At 40.1% G+C, this 20,531-nt stretch overlaps 1 protein-coding gene across 2 annotated transcripts in view; it reads left to right on the top strand.

Annotated features, from left to right (window-relative positions):
- The first annotated feature begins 1,053 nt into the window (after window positions 1-1,053).
- DIAPH3 (diaphanous related formin 3) overlaps window positions 1,054-20,531 on the top strand; it is a 588,341-nt gene continuing 568,863 nt past the window's right edge. For both annotated transcript variants that reach the window (XM_003412593.4, XM_064270057.1), the window contains exon 1: window positions 1,054-1,340. In XM_003412593.4, the coding sequence (XP_003412641.1) occupies window positions 1,161-1,340 (180 nt within the window). In that variant the 5' untranslated portion in view covers window positions 1,054-1,160. The remainder of the gene's footprint in view (window positions 1,341-20,531) is intronic.

A 20,531-nucleotide genomic window follows, 5' to 3' on the forward strand; every position in this document is an offset into this window, starting at 1 on the left:
CCCTGAAGTTTTTTCAACTCTAAGCTGTTTACACCTGGTGACCTACTCCTGCCTGGAATGTACTTTAACCGGAGAGCTCCGCCATTCTTTTTGGCCTATTGAAACCCATGGACGCTTCTTTTCGCTCTTCCAAATCTATGCCTTCAGATTTAATCTCTTGTCTCTTTGTCCTCAATAAGCGTCCAAAATAATTGCTATAACAGTCACATTATTTTGTCATCTGTGTAAAGGTCTGCGAGCCACACATGACACTGGAGCTTTGTGAACTAGCTCTTTCTGTTTTATGGACCCCCCCCCTCACCCACGTGAGGCCCTAAGTTTGGCACTCAGCAGGTGCTCAGTAAATACGTCGGGAATTTATCCTTTTGGAGCGTCGTGGACACTGTCGTTCGGTACAACCAAGCACCCTAGAAAGCATAGATCCTAGAACTACTGTTCCCAGCAGCCATCGCACTGTGGTGCCTCAGGGGACGACAGATATGAATAGCGGATCATTTCGCGTTCTACAAAAAACAAAAACAAACCAAACCGAGTGCCGTGGAGTCGATTCCAACTCATAGCGACCCTAAAGGACAGAGTAGAACTGCCCCGTAGAGTTTCCAAGGAGCGCCTGGCGGATTCCAGCTGCCAACCCTTTGGTTAGCAGCCGTAGCACTTAACCATTATGCCATTATGCCACCAGGAACATAACACCAGGTCATGTTCTAGGGCTGTTCAAATGTCGGTGCAGAGCCGGTCTCGCTTGCCTTCCAGAACCGTTGTCCAAACTCCAATCAAATCCAGGAAAGTGACTTCCTCCTCCGCTCTCCCGGCTTCGCCAAGACCCACCCCGCACCTTTTTTTTAACCTGGATGGCATGAAGACTGGCGTGAGGAATTGACGGGTTTCGTAGCCAATCACGTTTCGGAGAACCCGGAAGGGGCGTTCCCTAGGTGTGTCACTGACCAGGCGGCGCGGGATTGGCGGGCCCCGGCGGGCCGGCGGTGGCGGGAGTTTTCGGATGTGTTGGCGGCGGCCCCCTCCGGCAACAGTTGGGCCAGCCTGGCAGGAGGCGTGGGCGGCGAAGGCGGGCCGGCGACTGGTCGCGCTATCACTCTCGCCAATCTCCTGGCTTGTGACTTGCGGAGCCTTTTGTGGCCCCCTCGGTGTTGCGGTGAAGGATGGAGCGGCATCGGCAGCGCCTGCAACACCCGGCGCAAGGCTCCGCGGCCAGGGCCCCATACCCCTCCTCGGCCTCCCTCCGCGGCTGCCGGGACGGCAAAATGCAGCGCAGGAAGGATCCCCAGCACCCTCCACCGCCCGGCGGACCCGAGGAGTCTGGGGAGAAACGCCCCAAGTTTGTAAGTGTCGCCTTGAACTGGGGTGGGGAAGCTCCTGCCCTGCCGATGGGCCGAGGGTCAGGTCCGGGGTCCTTTAAGTTCATTTTCCTGTGACTTGGCTGACAGCTGAGGGTGGTGTCGTGCTTGGTCCTGGGGGGTTAAATTTTGGTCTAGGTTTCCAGAGCTGCCACTCTCATTATAGATTGATGACAACAGAGTCCAATTCTCTTTGGATCCCGTTGTGATCTGAAAAAGCAATTCAACTGTCGATGTATTGACGTCATCTAGGTGGACACTGCATTCTTTAAGTCGACCGCTCCCTCCCCCAGTGTGAAAGGATATGAGAGTATCAGAGTGAACTTTTAGTAATGTTTCTTTTCCTGCTTAATATTTTAATGCAAAAAGAACTCTTTTTTTGGTAACGTAGATATAACTTTACAAGTTGAAACAGCTCGTTTTAAACTTGGCGGGCCATGTGGTCACTACTAAAGAATGTTTTATTTAGTTTGGAAGGAAGTCTAAGTATTTGAAACTCGCTCTTCTGTTTGCTTCTCTTCTTTACTTAACACTCAACAGAAGTGTCTTAACATCCTGTAAATCATTTTGTTGGTGTTAACTAGTGAAAGAATACCCAGAGATGTGATAATATGTGTGTAAATAAATCACTTATTCGGTTGATAGGTTTGGGATGAGTCCAACAGAATTGAAAATTTAATACTGACACCTCTGTTTTACTTACAAATATAGGAAAACACTTTTTAGTGATAGGTGAAATTTTACGGCACAGATGTGTCTCTTCTTGTAGACAGGTAAAAACTGTGAAGAATTTAAATCATAATTCCAAAATTAAGGCAATAAATGTTTGTAAACCAGGATTAAGTCACTAAGTGTAACTTTTAGTTAAAAATGATAGGAGTTGACTAAAACTTAGAGCAGTTATAAAATGTATTACAATACTGAAAATAAGGAATAACATGGATTAATCATACTTATCAAGATGGCCATGTTGTTGTTGTTGTTAGGTGCCATAGAGTCGATTCCAACTCATAGTGACCCTATGCACAACAGGACGAAACACTGTGGGGTCCTGTGCCATCCTTACAATTGCTATGCTTGAGCTCATTGTTGCAGCCACTGTGTCAGTCCACCTCATTGAGGGTCTTCCTCCTTCCTGCTGACCCTGTACTCTGCCAAGCATGATGTCCTTCTCCAGGGACTGATCCCTCCTGGCAACATGTCCAAAGTATGTAAGATGCGGTCTCGCCATCCTTACTTTTTTAAGGAGCATTCTGGTTGTACTTCTTCCAAGACAGATTTGTTCATTCTTTTGGCAGTCCATGGTATATTCAATATTCTTTGCCAACACCACAATTCAAAGGTGTCGATTCTTTTTCTCTTCCTTATTCATTGTCCAGCTTTCACATGCATAAGATGCGATTGAAAATAACATGACTTGGGTCAGGCTTACCTTAGTCTTCAAGGTGACATCTTTGCTTTTCAACACTTTAAAGAGGTCGTTTACAGCAGATTTACCCAATGCAATGCGTCTTTTGATTTCTTGACTGCTGCTTCTGTGGGTGTTGGTTGTCAATCCAAGTAAAATGGAATCCTTGACAACTTCAGTCTTTTCTCCATGATGTTGCTCATTGCTCCAGTTGTGAGGATTTTTGTTTTCTTTATGTTGAGGTGCAATCCATACTGAAGGCTGTGGTCTTAGATCTTCACCAGTAAGTGCTTCAAGTCCTCTTTACTTTTAGCAAGCAAGGTTGTATCATCTGCATAATGCAGGTTGTTAATGAGTCTTCCTCCAGTCCTGATGCCCTGCTCTTCTTCATATAGTCTAGCTTCTCAGATTATTTGCTCAGCATACAGATTGAATAGGTATGGTGAAAGAATACAAGCCCGACGCACACCTTTCCTGACTTTAAGCCAATCAATATCCCCTTCTTTTCTCTGAATGACTTCGTCTTGATCTAGGTAAAGGTTCCTCATGAGTACAATTAAGTGTTCTGGAATTCCCATTCCTCGCAATGTTATCCATACTTTGTTATGATCCACACAGTTGAATGCCTTTGCATAATCAATAAAACACAGGTAAACATCCTTCTGGTATTCTCTGCTATCAGCCAGGATCCATCTGACATCAATGTTGATATCCCTAGTTCCACATTCTCTTCTGAAAGCAGCCTAAATTTCTGACAGTTCACTGGTGGTATACTGCTGCAGCCGTTTTTGAATAATCTTCAGCAAAATTTTGCTTGCGTGTGATATTAATGATATTGTTCTATAATTTCCACATTCGGTTGGATCACCTTTCTTGGGAATAGGTATAAATACGGATCTCTTCCAGTCAGCTGACCAGGAAACTGTCTTCCATATTCTTGGCATAGACGATTGAGCACTTCCAGCGCTGCATCCATTTGTTGAAACATCTCAATTGATATTCCATCTATTCCTCGAGCCTTGTTTTTCACCAGTGCCTTCAGAGCAACTTGGACTTCTTCCTTCAGTACCATCGGTTCCTGATCATATTCCACCTCTTGAAATGGTTGAACATCAACTAATTCTTTTTGGTAGAATGACTCTGTGTATTCCTTCCATCTTCTTTTGATGCTTCCTGCATCATTTAATATTTTCCCCATAGAATCCTTAAGATGGCCATAGGAATGGCAAATTTTTGCATATTTTTAGTTATTTAGCAGGGGGATCCAATATGTACTTGACGACTGTCATCATGACAGAGCTGAAGAATGAATAGGATAGGGTTAACCTGGCAATGAAAGAGTCTGCTCAATATGAGAAGAGTCCACTGGGGCAATGACTTTTGCTCCTTTTTCAGTGTACTCTCGGGGTTAAGAACCACATCTCATTTTGTCTCTGATTTCTGTGGTCCAGAATATAATGGCGAAGTGTGATTTGCTGTGACTCGTTTCTAGCAAGTAGGTTATGAAAACAGGACCTAAATTGATATTTAGGTTTAATTTCATTGAATTTCCACTGGGTGATTTGGGCTCTAGTCTTTGTGGTATTTTTCACTTCTTATTTAAGTCGTAAATGTTCTCAGCATGTCATTTGTTAAAAGGGTTATTTTTGAAGATGTAATAATGTAATAGAAGAGACAGTACTTTCAAGCTCTAAAACTAGTAAGGGTATCTAAAATACCGTGTGTTTTGTTTTTTGGGGTGGTGGGTCTGATTTGAATCATGACTTCTTCTTAGTTAATTTAGAAGGGATTTGGACCCTTGGTAATCTCTGAAACTAATTGAGGTTCTTGCTTACACAGCAGTTTCTTCAGATACATCTTCCAGTTCACTAATTTTGCCATCATTTGTGTCTAATTTGTGCTTTTAACTTGTTCACTTAGTATTTGATTTTAGCAATTATACTTTTCATTTCAGGCAGTTGAGTTAGTTTCTTTTTCAAATCTGCCTGGTCACTCCTGAGAGTTCTTGTTTCTTACTTTTTTGGGTCTGCAATTTATTTAAATATTTCTTGCCTGGCTCTTCTTATCTTTATTTTACAAATGTGATATTTGGACTGTCTAAATTGATTCACAGGGAGCCCTGGTGGCTCAACGGTTATGTATTTGACTGCTAACTGAACGGTTGGTGGTTCGAACCTACCTAGCAGCTCCGTGGGAGAAAGACCTGGTGATCTGTTACCGTGAAGATTGGAGCCTAGAAAACCCTATGGGCAGTTCTGTTCTGTCACAGGGGTCACTGTAAGTTGAAAATCGACTGGACAGCACCCAAAAACAACAACATATTGCTTCCACCATGGTAGCTTGCTCTCTCCTGTGCTTGATGATCTTTGTAATCTCATTGCTTGATCTTAACCTGTAGGGTTCTTGGAGGCCTAAATTAGGTATGTTTTTCTCTAGAGATGATTCGAGTCTGTTTCTACCAGGAGTCTGGGGGTGCTGCTGATTTGGGACCACCTCCGTATTAAGCTGGGACTGTTAACAGGAGTTGGACTTTAGGCTTAACTCTCTAACTCTGTTCCTGGCCCAGGGGTCAGTATCTCAGCCTCAAAGCTGCCTCTAGTCAGCCCTTCCTAGTCTGCCCACTGCTATCAGCTCCACCCAAGTAATTTTTATTTTTGGAGTGAAGGGTACTCTTTGGAGATCCCAGCAATGCCTCAAAAAGTTATTGTTCAGTGGTGCAGTCTGCTGGATTGCCGGATGTTGAGTCAGTTCTTGGCTTTCTCTTGATTTGGGATGAAGTGATATTTGCCTCATTCTTCCAGGTGCCTGGTCATTATTCAAGCCGAGGGCAGCTGCTTTTGACTGGATCAAGTAATATAGGTTGGTGATGTGACAGGAATAGGGATAATTTAGATGTTTGTTGGTTCGCACACTCTACAAAGCTGCAAGTTGGTAGTAGAACTGAGTGGTTAACTGGGCACTTGCTCCTGTTTTGGTTCAAGAAGCAGGAGCTCTGATACCTGTTTTAGTTTGAGCCCTGAAAAAACAGACAAACAAATCCTTGTTTTCTACTGAATGTATAGTTGTAGGCTTCAAGTCACTAGTGAACTGTGTATAAAAGTTTGCAGCATAGTCACTTTCTCTCTATGTATGTAAGAATATTAGAAATTAGTCTGTTGTAAATATATGATAGTTTGGCTGCACTATGAATCAACTGTTTTGGGGCTATTTGTGAATTAACCAACTTGTTTTCAGTAGAATATATGTTAAGCAGTGAGTACTAAGATGCTGGGCACTACTGGGGGACTGGATGCAACCTGAGTAGGTGGGGGGGACAAGGCAGGTACTGTGTGAAGCTGTGAAGGTAGATGGAATTCAGTAGGATCATTAAACTTGGTACCTGCCCTAGGTTACATCTTCAGTACCTGGACCTGAGTCTTATTTCCTTTCTAGAACAAAACTAAACAGTTGCCCTCCACATCCTGAAAAGCCTCTCAGTGTGATACGTTCTAACCTCCCACTGCTGTTAGCAACATATGGGACACACAGTGGTGGCCACCAGATCCAAAGTGAGAGTGAGACAAGTGGCTTCTGGGAGAAGTTTCCATCTCTAGAATGTGGGCCAGTAGTTTAAAAAACCCCCAAAAGCCAGTGCCGTCGAGTTGGTTTCGACTCATAGCGACCCTGTAAGGAGACCTGTAAGTTAGCTCGTCCATGTTGGAGCATATCTTAGTTTCTTAGTGCTGCTGTAACAGAAATACCACCAGAGCGTGGCTTTAACAAACAGAAAATTATTTTCTTACAGTCTGGGAGGCTGTTGTATGCCGTCTAGTCGATTTCGACTCACAGTGGCCCTATAGGGCAGAGTAGAATTGCCCTATAAGGTTTTCTAGGTCACAGTGTTTATGGGAACAGATTGCAGGCCTTTTCTCCAGTGGAACGGCTGGTGGATTTGAACCACTGACCTTTTTGTTAGCAGCCTAGTGCTACCAGGGCTCCTTTAGGAGGCTAGAAGTCTGAATTCAGGGCTCTGTCTCTAGGGGAAGGCTTTATCTGTAGGCTCTGGGGGAAGGTCCTTGTCTCATTTAGGCTTCTGTTTCTGGGTTCCTTGGTGATCTTCATGTGGCCTGTGTCTTTCCCTCTATTTGTGCTTCCTTCTCTGGGCCTAATCTGCTCTTTCCTGCCTCAAAAGTGATTGGTTTAAGACACATCCTACACTGATATGGTCTCACTAACATAACGAAGAAAGCCCTGTTTCCAAATGGAATTACATCTGTAGGTATAGGGGTTTTGGATTTACAACACATATTTTTCAGGGACATAACAGGAGAGTAGCTCTTCTTTTTAATCAAGAATATCCTTTAAAAACCCTCACAGACTTTAATGCAGATCTTGCATCTAATTTTATGGGATTGTTAATTATTCTTTAATCATGTCATTGCAGTATCCCCAGTTTTCATTCTGTTTCTGTCCCTTAATATCTGTATGTCTACTGTGTTTGGACATTGCTAATCAATAAGTTAATCTTCATGAGTGTTTACTGTATGCCATGTTTATGGTAAATACTTTAAAATATTAACTCCTTTCATCCTTATAACCCTAGGAGGTAGGTATTATGAGCCCTGGTTTACAGATAGGGAAACTGAGGAACAGAGGTTAAACTGCCTTAGGCCACACAGCTGCCAGTTGGTGAGGCTGGGATTTGAACTTAGGCAAGCTGACTCCAGACTTCTTGTTAGATGCCGTCAAGTAGGTTCTGACCCATAGTGACCACCTGTGACAGAGTCTGCCCTATAGGTTTTTTTTTTTGGCTGCAATCTTTATGGAAGCAGATCGCCAGGCCTTTCTTCCTTGAAGCCAGCCAGCCTTTCAGCTAGCAGACCAGCGCACATCCTTAATCACTCTTCTGTAATATCCTCCCATGGCTGTTGAGAGTTTTAATTTTTGCTGCTTTTTTCTCAGCCAGGAACCTCTAACAATGGTTAGTAATGCCTTTAATGAATATAGAATTTGTGATATCCTGATTGTAGGCAGGTTGTGAGGTGGGAAGAGAGATAAGGGTGGAGAATTTTTGCCTATTGAAATGGGACTTGAGTAGAGTTGAAATCAGCATAGAGTTGATGAGATCAGTGCATGCTCATCCAATTACTTTGTGTTTTTTTAGAGGCAGGAATAGCTGTGAGGATGACTGCATTTAAAGGTCTGGTTGAACAGTTTATAAATGTGTGTTTTAGAAAACCATCAAACTCATTTAAGTCCCTCCCTTGTGGTATCATTTTATGTCAGAAGGTTTGTAATTCTGGAGGATACAAAATAACTGAGGTTTGGTTTCTTAGAATAACAACCAGAACCTTCATTCATCTTGGTTTGCTGTATCGTTTTCATAGTTGTTAGAAAGCTGCAAAAAGATGAAAGTGATTTCTGAATGCTATTTTTTTGAATTTATGTCTTCTTTGAGTTCTCAGTTTAAGTGATACTCTCACTTACCCTAGAGTTAAGTTGTCAAGAATTAGAGATTGTGTTCCTAGTTGAAGGCTTTAGGTACCTGAATTTTATTCATGTCAAAATTCTACCTAACATCAGACATTGAAACCTTTATAAGAAGGTGAAATCATTTTATTCAGGCCACCCTTGTAAGTACATTGCTCTAAACCTTCCCAGACTTTCTTTTCTATTCTTCTGAATAGAACTGAAAAAAAAAAAAAAGGTTTTTGTTTATTAATATGTGGTTTACCAAAAGAAAAATACATATCAAGTGGCTTTTTGGAGGTTACATTCAGCTGCTCAAAGTTGATCATAGTAATAATAACTTCTAGATCACTCTGGATCTTTTCTTTGAGGGTTAAAAAGGGTGGGGGTGGGGATGATTGTCTCAGATTTAGAGCAACGCTTAATTGTTTTTTTTGAAAGACTCGTGTCTTTAATTATGAAGCAAGCAAACTGACAAACATTTATTACACCGTGAAACCTTGCATCTCATCCAGTCTATCTTGTAGCAATTGCTTCTGAACAGATGTTACCTGAAACACCTTTGTGCAGTTGGTGGAATGCTAAAATTTGTCATGCTTTTATTATTGTTGTCTTGAATTAACTCTACTTTATGGCATAACTTTATTGCTGTGTCCTAGAATCTTTATATATTTATTGCCTTATAAATTGGATTTAAAATTGGCTTTTTTATATAGAATGTAAATTAACATGTGTATAACTTGTTTATGCTTGCAGAATAGTATAAGAAAAAACTGCTATGTATTACACTGATGTAATTGTCTTTAACTCAGGACATAGTATCTTCCAAACTAGGCATCAAAGGAATGCTAAAGAATATGCTTACCATCACACTCTTGCTTGTTTATTCCAGAAGCTATTTTGACTTTTAGATCTATAAAATATAGATTAAGCATAACTTTTACTTCACAGGATATTAAGGATCAAAGCATGGACTTTCTTTGAACAGGGTCTGCAAAGGTAGCTTTTCTCTCCATAGCAGCAGGTGGCATTGGAATACCTTATCATTGGGAGTAATTTTCTCAAATAGCAAAGCAAATAGACACCATTTGGGGGGAATTTAAGAGTTTAAATAAGTTAAGTTTTTGGTGCAAGAATGTTCAAGTTACTAGCTAATTGGTGAAAAACTATTTGGAACTGCTTGCCATAGATGATTTTATTCTTCAAATGATCCCCTTCCATCCTTCTTACAGCTTTTTTTTTTTTTTTTTGGTAGGAGAGGCATTATGAATAGAATTTATTTATGAACGGTGACTTGTACCACTTTCTCGGCTCCAGCCCCAGCTATGTCATTCACTAGCTGTAGGAACTGGGACAGGTTACTTAATCTCTGCTCAGTTTCCTTGTGTGTAAATGGATTGTTGTGGAGATTAAAATTTAGTATATGATGGGCCTCATTTATAAGCTCTATGTACATATTTGCTATTTATATGATTGTTGTTTTGTTGTTACTATTAGTAATAGAAGTATTTTAGGGCATCGGGGTTATTACATTGGATATTTGAATAATAACTTTCTTATACTGGAAAATCTTAATTGTCCTGGGTGTTATGGGAAGGCAAGAAACTATGTAAAATGACCAAAAACAAACAAACAAAAAACCCCAATCAGTTTTGAGCTCTTTCCTCCTGGTGAGGTGGAGGCAGAGCCATTCTGTTCTCAGTTCTTATGCTAGCAAGCCAGGTGACATTCGGATTGGTGCAGCTGACTGAGGTTCTGATTCCAATGGCTGAAGGGCCAGAGCAGGGTCCTGAAGCTTTTGAGGAATATGTTCTTTATTTGGAAAATGAGAATCGTGCAACTATGAAACTTGAGTACAAATGAAATTTATAAAAAAGAAACCTACAATAGAAGCACTCTTCTCAAACTTAGAAAAAAATTCTTGTGCTACTCCAGTATGGACTTAGAATGGTAATAAAAATAATTTTATATATGCAGACGTAAAACTAAGTATAAACTCTTTATGTTTATGGCTTTTTGTTTTACAACTTTAAAATGAAAACAAATTTACATGTAAAATCCAAAACAAAACTATAAAACCAATAAAATTCAAATTAACAGCACCATTAATTTAATGTGATTGACGATGATATTATGCTGAAATTAAGTCACCATTATTGCCTTTAATAGTGAAAAGATGTATATATGGTTTTATGTTTTCATTTTTGTCAAGTTGATATCCTTAGATGGAAGTGGAATCTCAGAGGGTTGAGGGAGATAAGTGCAGACTGATGAGCCCAAAGACTGCCTTACATTGTTGGTCCTAATGATTAAGCACTTGGCTGCTAACTGAAAGGTCGTTGGTTCAAACCCACCCAAACCTGTCATCAAACACCGCTGTCTTTGTTTGTGTTACAGGGCCCTGACTTAAGACTGTGAGTAAAGTAGTGGACTGTCATAAATCTACTTATGATAAAAAGAAAATTGCCATTTATAAATATATTTTAATAAATTATGTGGCACTGTTGAAAAGAATAAAAATCAGAACCAATACCACCAACATCTATATTTATTTTTGTCTTGAAATTTAACTTCCCGTAGTTGTGGATACATGGTTCCTTGAATGGTGTCTGTAATGGTTTGAATTGTGTCCCCCCAAAATATGTTAGGCCACGGCTCCCAGTATTGTGTGGTTGTCCTCCATTTTGTGATTGTAATTTTATGTGGAGAGCATTAGGGTGGGATTGTAACACCACCCTTACTCAGGTAGCCTTCCTGATCCAAGGTAAAGGGAGTTTCCCTGGGATGTGGCCTAAACCACCTTTTATCTCTCAAGAGTTAAAAGGAAAGGGAAGCAAGCAGAAAGCTGGGGACCTCATACCACCTATAAAGCAGTACCAGGAGCAGAGCGTGTTCTTTGGACCGGGGGTCCCTGCTTCTGCGAATCATCTTGATCAGGGGAAGATTGAGGACAAGGACCTTCCTCTAGAGCCAACAGAGAGAGAGAAAGACTTCCCCTGGAGCTGACACCCTGAATTTGGACTTTTAGCCTACTTTACTGTGAGGAAATAAATTTCTCTTTGTTAAAGCCGTCCACTTGTGGTATTTTTGTTGTGGCAGCACTAGATGAGTATGACAGTGTCATTTTGGAATAATGAATGCATTTTGTAGCCAAAGTCTTTCCTGAGTAGAGGAGCTTCTGAAAATCTACTGTGTCATGATGTTGTTTGGCCCTCACTTGGTACTATATTGGTAGTAAACACACATGCAAGTGTGGTCACCAGAAGTGCCTGATGGGACATGGTTATAGGGTCGTCATTAGGGTAGTACGGAATATGCTTACCTTACTATTGATATTCAGGATAATCTTGATAAAGTACACAATTTAAAACATTTATACAACTGGAGAGGCTGTGGAAGAACGCCGCAGACTTTAGTTTGAGGAATCCCGAGATGACTTATGTCAAGAAGTCAGAAGAGTATTTGAACCAAGCAAAGCTCTTGTACCTTTAGTCCTTTGGCTAGAAATGAGATAAAAATGATTTGTAAGTATTTATCAGTAGTGAAGGATCCATACAGTGTGTTTCAAAACAATTTACTTTTAAGTGATTTTCTTAGGGTAAACTTTTCGCTTGCAATCTTTAAAAAACACATCGTATATGTTTATCGTACAAAGAGATACAGAAAATATCTCACACACCACCTACGCTTACTATCAAGCTTAAGAAATGAAACCTCATTTGCTCTGTTGATAGGTCTTTTTTCCTCTCTCTCGATCTGTATCTCCTTTTAATCTTTACTTTTGTTTCCGTGAGCTAAGGGCTTACAGGCCTGGTTTTTTTTTTTTTTAATTTTAATTGGTATTCTGTTTTTTTGAGGGACCCTAATTTATATCTTTCTCTCTTCCTTATAAGTAGATACCTGATGGAACTTATAACCAATGGCTTTTTTTTTCTTTTTATAATTTTTATTGTGCATTAAGTGAAAGTTTACAAATCAAGTCAGTCTTTCACACAAAAACCCATATACACCTCGCTGCACACTCCCAGTTACTCTCCCTCTAGTGAGACAGCCCGCTCTCTCCCTCCACTCTCTCTTTTCGTGTCCATTTCACCAGCTTCTAACCTCCTTCACCCTCTCATCTCTCCTCCAGGCAGGAGATGCCAACATAGTCTCAAGTGTCCACCTATTCCAAGAAGCTCACTCCTCACCAGCATCCCTCTCCAACCCATTGTCCAGTCCAATCCATGTCTGAAGAGTTGGCTTCGGGAATGGTTCCTGTTCTGGGCCAACAGAAGGACTGGGGGCCGTGACCACCGGGTTCCTTCTAGTCTCAGTCAGACCATTAAGTCTGGTCTTATGAGAATTTGGGGTCTGTATCCCACTGCTCTCCTGCTCCCTCAGGGGTTCTCTGTTGTGTTCCCTGTCAGGAGAGTCATCCGTTGTAGCCGGGCACCATCTAGTTCTTCTGGTCTCAGAATGGTGTAGTCTCTGGTTCATGTGGCCCTTTCAGTCTCTTGGGCTCCTAATTGCCTTGTGTCCTTGGTGTTCTTCATCCCCCTTTGATCCAGGTGGGTTGAGACCAATTGATGCATCTTAGATGGCTGCTTGCTAGTGTTTAAGACCCCAGACGCCATTCTTCAAAGTGGGATGCAGAATGTTTTCTTAATAGATTTTATTATACCAGTTGACTTAGATGTCCCCTGAAATCATGGTCCCCAAACCCCCTGCTACACTGGCCTTCGAAGCATTCAGTTTATTCAGGAAACTTCTTTGCTTTTGGTTTAGTCCAGTTGTGCTGACCTTCCCTGTATTGTGTGTTGTCTTTCCCTTCACCTAAAGTAGTTTTTATCTACCATCTAATTAGTGAATACCACTCTCCCACCCTTCCTCCCTCCTCTGGTAACCACAGAAGAATGTTTTCTTCTCAGTTTAAACTGTTTCTCAAGTTCTTATAACAGTTGTCCTATACAATATTTGTCCTTTTGCAACTGACTAATTTCACTCAGCATAATGCCTTCCAGGTTCTTCCATGTTATGAAATGTTTCACAGATTCCTCACTGTTCTTTATTGATGAGTAGTATTCTATTGTGTGAATATACCATAATTTATGTATCCATTCGTCCATTGATGGACACCTTGGTTGCTTCCATCTTTTTGCTATTGTAAACAGTGCTGCAGTAAACATGGGCGTGCATATATCTGTTTGTGTAAAGGCTCTTATTTCTCTAGGATATATTCCAAGGAGTGGGATTGCTGGATCGTATGGTAGTTCTATTTCTAGCTTTTTAAGGAAGCTCCAAATCAATTTCTAGAGTGCTTGTACCATTTTACATTCCCATCAGCAGTGTAGAAGTGTTCCAATCTCTCCACAGCCTCTCCAACATTTACTATTTTGTGTTTTTTGGATTAATGCCACCCTTGTTGGAGTGAGATGAAATCTCATTGTAGTTTTGATCTGCACTTCTCTAATGGCTAATGATAGTGAACATTTCCTCATGTATCTGTTAGCTACCTGAATATCTTCTTTAGTGAAGTGTCTATTCGTATCTTTTGCCCATATTTAATTGGGTTACTTGTCTTTTTGCGGTTGAGTTTTTGCAGTATCATGTAGATTTTAGAGACCAGGCGCTGACCAGAAATGTCATAGCTAAAAACTTTTTCCCAGTGTTTAGGTAGTCTTTTTACTCTTTTGGTGAAATCTTTGGATGAGCATAGGCGTTTGATTTTTTAGGAGCTCCCAGTTATCTAGTTTTTCTTCTGCATTCTTTATAATGTTTTGTATACTGTTTATGCCGTATATTAGGGCTCCTAACGCCGTCCCTATTTTTTCTTCCATGATCTTTATCGTTTTAGATTTTATATTTAGGTCTTTGATCCATTTTCAGTTAGTTTTTGTACATGGAGTGAGGTATGGGTCTTGTCTCATTTTTTTGCAGATGGATATCCAGTTATACCAGCACCATTTGTTAAAAAGACTGTCTTTTCTCCATTTAACTGTTTTGGGGCCTTTGTCAAATATCAACTGCTCATATGTGGACGGATTTATGTCTGGATTCTCAATTCTGTTCCATTGGTCCTTGTATCTGTTGTACCAGAACCAGGCTGTTTTGACTACTGTGGTGGTATAATAGGTTCTAAAATTGGTAAAATAATGCCTCCCACTTTGTTCTTCTTTTTCAGTAATGCCTTATTTTTCCGGGGCCTCTTTCCCTTTCATCTGAAGTTGGTGATTTGTTTCTTCATCTCATTAAAGAATGTCATTGGATTTGGATCGGAATTGCATTATATGTATAGATAGCTTTTGGTAGAATAGTCATTTTTATAATGTTAAGTCTTCCTATCCATGAGCAAGGTATGTTCTTCCACTTATGTAAGTCTTTTTTGGTTTCTTGCAGAAGTGTACTGTAGTTTTCTCTGTATAAGTCTTTTACATCTCCGGTAAGATTTATTCCTAAGTATTTTATCTTCTTGGGGGTTACTGTAAATGGCATCGATTTGGTGATTTCCTCTTTGATGTTCTTTTTGTAGGTGTAGAGGAATCCAACTGATTTTTGTATGTTTATCTTGTATCTCGATACTCTGCTCAACTCTTCTATTAGTTTCAGTAGTTTTCTGGAGGATTCCTTTGGGTTTTCTGTGTATAGGATCATGTCATCTGCAAATAGAGCTACTTTTACTTCTTTCTTGCCAATCTGGTTGCCCTTTATTTCTTTATCTAGCCTAATTGCTCTGGCTAGGACTTCCAGCACAATGTTGAATAAGAGTGGTGATAAAGGGCATTCTTGTCTGGTTCCTGATCTCAGTGGGAATGTTTTCAGGCTCTCCATTTAGTGTGATGTTGGCTGTTGGCTTTGTATAAATGCCCTTTATTATGTTGAGAAATTTTCCTTCTATTCCTATTTTGCTGAGAGTTTTTATCATGTATGAGTGTTGAACTTTGTCAAATGCCTTTTCTGCATCAATTGATAAAATCATGTGATTCTTGTCTTTTGTTTTATTTATGTGGTGGATTACATTAATTGTTTTTCTAATGTTGAACCATCCCTGCATACCTGGTATGAATCCCACTTGATCATGGTGAATTATTTTTTTGATATGTTGTTGAATTCTATTGGCTAGAAGTTTGTTGAGGATTTTTGCATCTACATTCATGAGGGATATAGGTCTATAATTTTCTTTTCTTTTGGTGCCTTTACCTTGTTTTGATATCAGGGATACGGTGGCTTCATAGAATAAGTTTGGTAGTATTCCATTCTTTTCTATGCTCTGAAATACCTTTAGTAGTAGTGGTGTTAACTCTTCTCTGAAAGTTTGGTAGAACTCTGCAGTGAAGCCCTCTGGACAAGGGCTTTTTTTTGTTAGGAGTTTTTTGATTACCTTTTCAATGTCTTCTTTTGTTATGGGTCTATTTAGTTGTTCTACCTCTGTGTTAGTTTAGGTAGGTAGTGTGTTTCTAGGAATTCATCCATTTCTTCTAGGTTTTCAGATTTGTTTGAGTACAGTTTTTCGTGGTAATCTGATATGATTCTTTTAATTTCAGTTGGGCCTTTTATAATATCACCCATCTCATTTCCTATTTGGGTTATTTGCTTCCTCTCATCTTTTTTCTTTTGTCAGTTTGGCCAGTGGTTTATCAATTTTGTTGATTTTTTTCAACAAACCAGCTTTTGGACTTGTTAATTCTTTCAATTGTTTTTCTGTTTTCTATTTCATTTAGTTCAGCTCTAATTTTTATTATTTGTTTTCTTCTGGTGCCTGTGGGTTTCTTTTGTTGCTCTCTTTCTGTTTGTTCCAATTGTAGGGATAATTCTTTGATTTTGGCCCTTTCTTCTTTTTGGATGTGTGCATTTATTGATATAAATTGGCCTCTGTACACCGCTTTTGCTGTGTCCCATAGGTTCTGATAGGAAGTGTTTTCATTCTCATTGGATTCTCTGAATTTCTTTATTCCATCCTTAATGTCTCCTATAATCCAGTCTTTTTTGAGCAGGGTATCATTCAGTTTCCAAGTGTTTGATTTCTTTTCCCGTTATTGATTTCCACTTTTATGGCCTTATGTTCAGAGAAGATGCTTTGTAATATTTCAGTGTTTTGGATTCTGCTAAGGCTTGGTTTCTGACCTAATATGTGGTCTATTCTAGAGAATGTTCCATGTGCACTAGAAAGGAAAGTATACTTAGTTGATGTCGGGTGGAGCGTTCCGTATATGTCTACGAGGTCAAGTTGGTAGATTGTGGCATTTAGATCTTACGTGTCTTTATTGAGCTTCTTTCTGGATGTCCTGTCCTTCACCGAAAGTGGTGTGTTGAAGTCTGCTACTATTATTGTGGAGCTGTCTATCTGACTTTTCAATGCTGATAGAGTTTGTTTTATGTATCTTGCATCCCTGTCATTGGATGCATAAATATTTAATATGGTTATATCTTCTCGGTGTATTGTCCCTTTAATCATTATATGCTGTCCTTCCTTATCCTTTATGATGAATTTAACTTTAAAGTCTATTTTGTCAGAAATTAATATTGCCACGCCTGTTTTTTTTGATTGTTGTTTGCTTGATATATTTTTTTCCATCCTTTGAGTTTTAGTTTGTTTTTGTCTCTAAGTCTAAGGTGTGTCTCTCGTAGGCAGCATATAGATGAATCTTGTTTTTTAATCCATTCTTCCACTCTCCGTCTCTTTATTGGTGCATTTAGTCCATTTACATTCAGTGTAATTATGGATAGGTATGAATTTAATGCTATCATTTTGATGTCTTTTTTTGTGTGTTGACAATTTCTTTTACCCACTTAATTTTATGTGCTGAGAATATTTTCTTTATATATTGTCCTTTCCTCATATTTGTTGTTGTTTTTGTTTCTGCGGAGTCTGTATTTTTCCCCTGTATTTTATTTTGATGAGTAGGATAGTTCATCTCCTTTGTGGTTACCTTATTATTTACCCCTATTTTTCTAAATTTAAACCTAACTTTCATTTCTTTATATTGCCGTATCTTCCTCTCCATATGGAAGGTGTATGATTACATTTCTTAGTCCCTCTTTATTATTTTAATGTTATCTTCTTTTATATAATAACATTGCTGTTATCCTGTTTTGGGCTTTTTTTTTTTTTTTTTAATAATCTAGCTTTGTTTTTCGGATTTCCCTGTCTGGGTTGACTTGTGGTGCTCTGCCCAGTGTTCTAGTCTTGGGTTGATACCTGATATTGATTTTCTAACCAAAGAGCTCCCTTTAGTATTTCTTGTAGTTTTGGTTTGGTTTTTACGAATTCCCTAAACATTTTTTTATCTGGAAATGTCTTAATTTCACCTTCGTATTTAAGAGACAGTTTTGCTGGATATATGATTCTTGGCAGGCAATGTTTTTCTTTCAGTTTTTTAAATACATCATCCCATTGCCATCTTGGTGGCATGGTTTTTGTCGAGCAGTCCAAGCTTATTCTTATTGGCTCTCCTTTGTAGGTGACTTTTCGTTTATCCCTCGCTGCTCTTGTATTTCTCTCTTTATCTTTGGTCTTGGCAAGTTTGATTATAATATGTCTTGGTGACTTTCTTTTAACATCTACCTATGTGGAGTTCGATGAGCATGTTAGATAGACATCTTCTCATGTTTCACAATATCAGGGAAGTTTTCTGCCAACAAATCTTCAACAGTTTTCTCTGTATTTTCTGTTATCCCTCCCTGTTCTGGTACTCCAGTCACTCGTTCGTTATTTCTTTTGATAGAGTCCCACATGTTTCTTAAGGTTTCTTCATTTTTTAAAAATTCTTTTATTTGATTTTTCTTCAAATATATTAGTGCCAAGTGACTTATCGTCGAGTTTAGAAATTCTAGCTTCTTCTTGCTCAATTCTGCTCCTCTGACTTTCTATTGACTTGTCTAATTCTGCAAGTTTATTGTTAATCTTCTTGAGTTTCTGATTGCTGCCTGCCTATGGATTTTTCCAGCTTATTCATCTTTTCATTATGTTCCTGAATAATCTTTGTAATTTCTCCAGTTGCTTTATCTGCGTGTTCCTTGGCTTGTTCTGCGTATTGCCTCATTTCCTTCCTGATGTCTTGAAGGGTTCTGTATATTCAACTTTTGTATTCTGCATCTGGTAATTCCAGGAATGCACTTTCATCTAGAGGATCCCTGGATTCTTTGTTTTGAGAGCCTGTTGAGATCATCATAGTCTGTTTCTTTATGTGATTTGATATTGACTGTTGTCTCCGAGCCATCTGTAAGTTATTGTATTAGTTTATGCTTGCTTACTGTGTCGTAGCTGCTTTCTTTGTTTTGTTTTGGTATACCCCTATGGGTTGCTTAAGTGAGCTAGCTTGATTATTTTTGCCTTTGGTGCTCTGATGTCCTGTCCCCAGCTGGCTAGAGCTGTTATCAGGTAAATCAGTCTAGGAGTCCATTCAGTTTTCTTGTGTGAATTCACCTCATGTTTCCAGGTAGCTGATCATTAAGTGTGTGGTACAGGCTCTGTCCTACAGTCTTAGAGGGGCAATGATGATTGGTGTATATACCGGTATCTGATTGCAGCAGGGGGCCACACTCGGAACAAGGCAGGGTGCTGAGAACTGACCCCCAAGTGTCTCTGAGGAAAACGCGTCTGTGTTCCCTAGAGCGTGTTGGTGTGCGGGTTCTCCAGAGGGACCGTGGGCACCCAGAGTTTTTGGTTGTAAGGACTGGGAGGTACCAGTTATCTTTGGACCCCTGTCGCAGGTGGCTGGGTGATCTGAGTGGAGCTACCAGTCCTTAGGTCCCTGATGTGGGTAGGTGAGAACCTTGTTTAATAGGCAAAGCAATGTCAAACGTCAAACACCCACTTCTCCACTGCACAGCTGAAATGGTTGGAGTTTGCCAACAAGGGCCTATTCTTCCAAAATAGGCTCACACAGGTCGATGCAGAAGGGAAAGGTGCTTAAGATCCACGGACGGTTTATGCCTGGACAGGAGCTTCATCTGTCCTGAGCTTCCCTGGTTAACGGAGCTAGCAAATTATCTTTTCCCCGCAATTGCAAATCTTTTCCTTCCCCAAGCCTGGGAGGATGGCTGTAGGTGCTCACCAGGGACTATCTCGGGCCCAGGTATTCAGCCACTGACGTGTGAGTAGGCTGTATGGCTGGCTGCTTCTCCCTGAGGAAACTGCAGCTGAATGCCAGTGCCAGCGTGCCGCCGCTGCCGCAGCTCCGGGAATGGTGCCTGAGGGCTTCCCGTGATTCAGGTCCGGTAACTCCTCTCCACCTCTGAACGGTCTCTTCCTTCCCCTGCCCCTCAGTTCGTTGTCTAAGCTTGCCTTTGATGCTCAGGGCTCCCAGCTTGTCACAGATATACTCGTTTCACTTGTTTTTTCGGGTCTTTGTTATAAGGAGGGCTCGCTGGAAGCATCTGTGTATTACACCATCTTGGCTCCTTCACCAATGGCTTTTAAATCTTTCCATCTTTGAGTATCATAGCACATTTTAAATACTGAAATTTAAGGGGGACTAGGTTTTGGGATTTACTGTATCGAATATGTAGTAAGGGTATTCTCTGTGCTGTGGGACATGACCCAAGTAACTATGGTCCAAGTCAGATGTTCATGGGTTGTTGTTGGGTGCCATGGAGTCAGTTCTGACTCACAGCAACCCTATGACAGACAGAACCATAAGGTTTACTAGGCTGTAACCTTTATGGAAGCAGGTGGACAGGCCTTTCTCCTGTGGAGTCTCTAGATGGGTTTGAATCACCAACCTTTTAGTTAGCATCCGAGTGCTTAACCATTAAGACATGACCCAAGTAGCTATGGTCCAAGTCAGGTTTTCATGGGTTCCAAAAAAAAAAAAACCTGTAACGACCCTGTAGGACAGAGTAGAACTGCCCCATGGAATTTCCAAGGAGCACCTGGAGGATTCAAACTGCCGACCTTTTGGTTAGCAGCTGTAGTTCTTAACCACTACACCACCCGGGCTTCCTTTCATGGGTTAGAGATGGCTAAATATACATTCAGAGTGCTATAGCTTTCTCCAAGGAAATCACTACTAATTCTAGCCCATTCTGGAAGTAAAAAAAAAAAAATGCATGCTTCTTTCTTTTTTTTTTTTTAATATTGATTGGTATTCTGCTTTTAAGGGTCCCCAATTTATATCTTTCTCTCTTCCTTGTAAGTTGATACCCGAATGGAATTTATAACCAATGGGTTACGGTGCAGAATTTCTTGAAATCTTAGGAAGACACATGAATTAGTTTAATTGTAGGATCCATAGGACAGCATTTATTTGGTTAATATTATTATGAAGTATCTTCCCAGGACGTTGGTGAGTTTATCCTGTAATTGTTGCACTTTTCTGCAGTGGGCTGTTTATTCGGAT

The sequence above is a fragment of the Loxodonta africana genome, chromosome 17, assembly GCF_030014295.1.
Source record: "Loxodonta africana isolate mLoxAfr1 chromosome 17, mLoxAfr1.hap2, whole genome shotgun sequence".
NCBI classification, from domain to species: domain Eukaryota; kingdom Metazoa; phylum Chordata; class Mammalia; order Proboscidea; family Elephantidae; genus Loxodonta; species Loxodonta africana.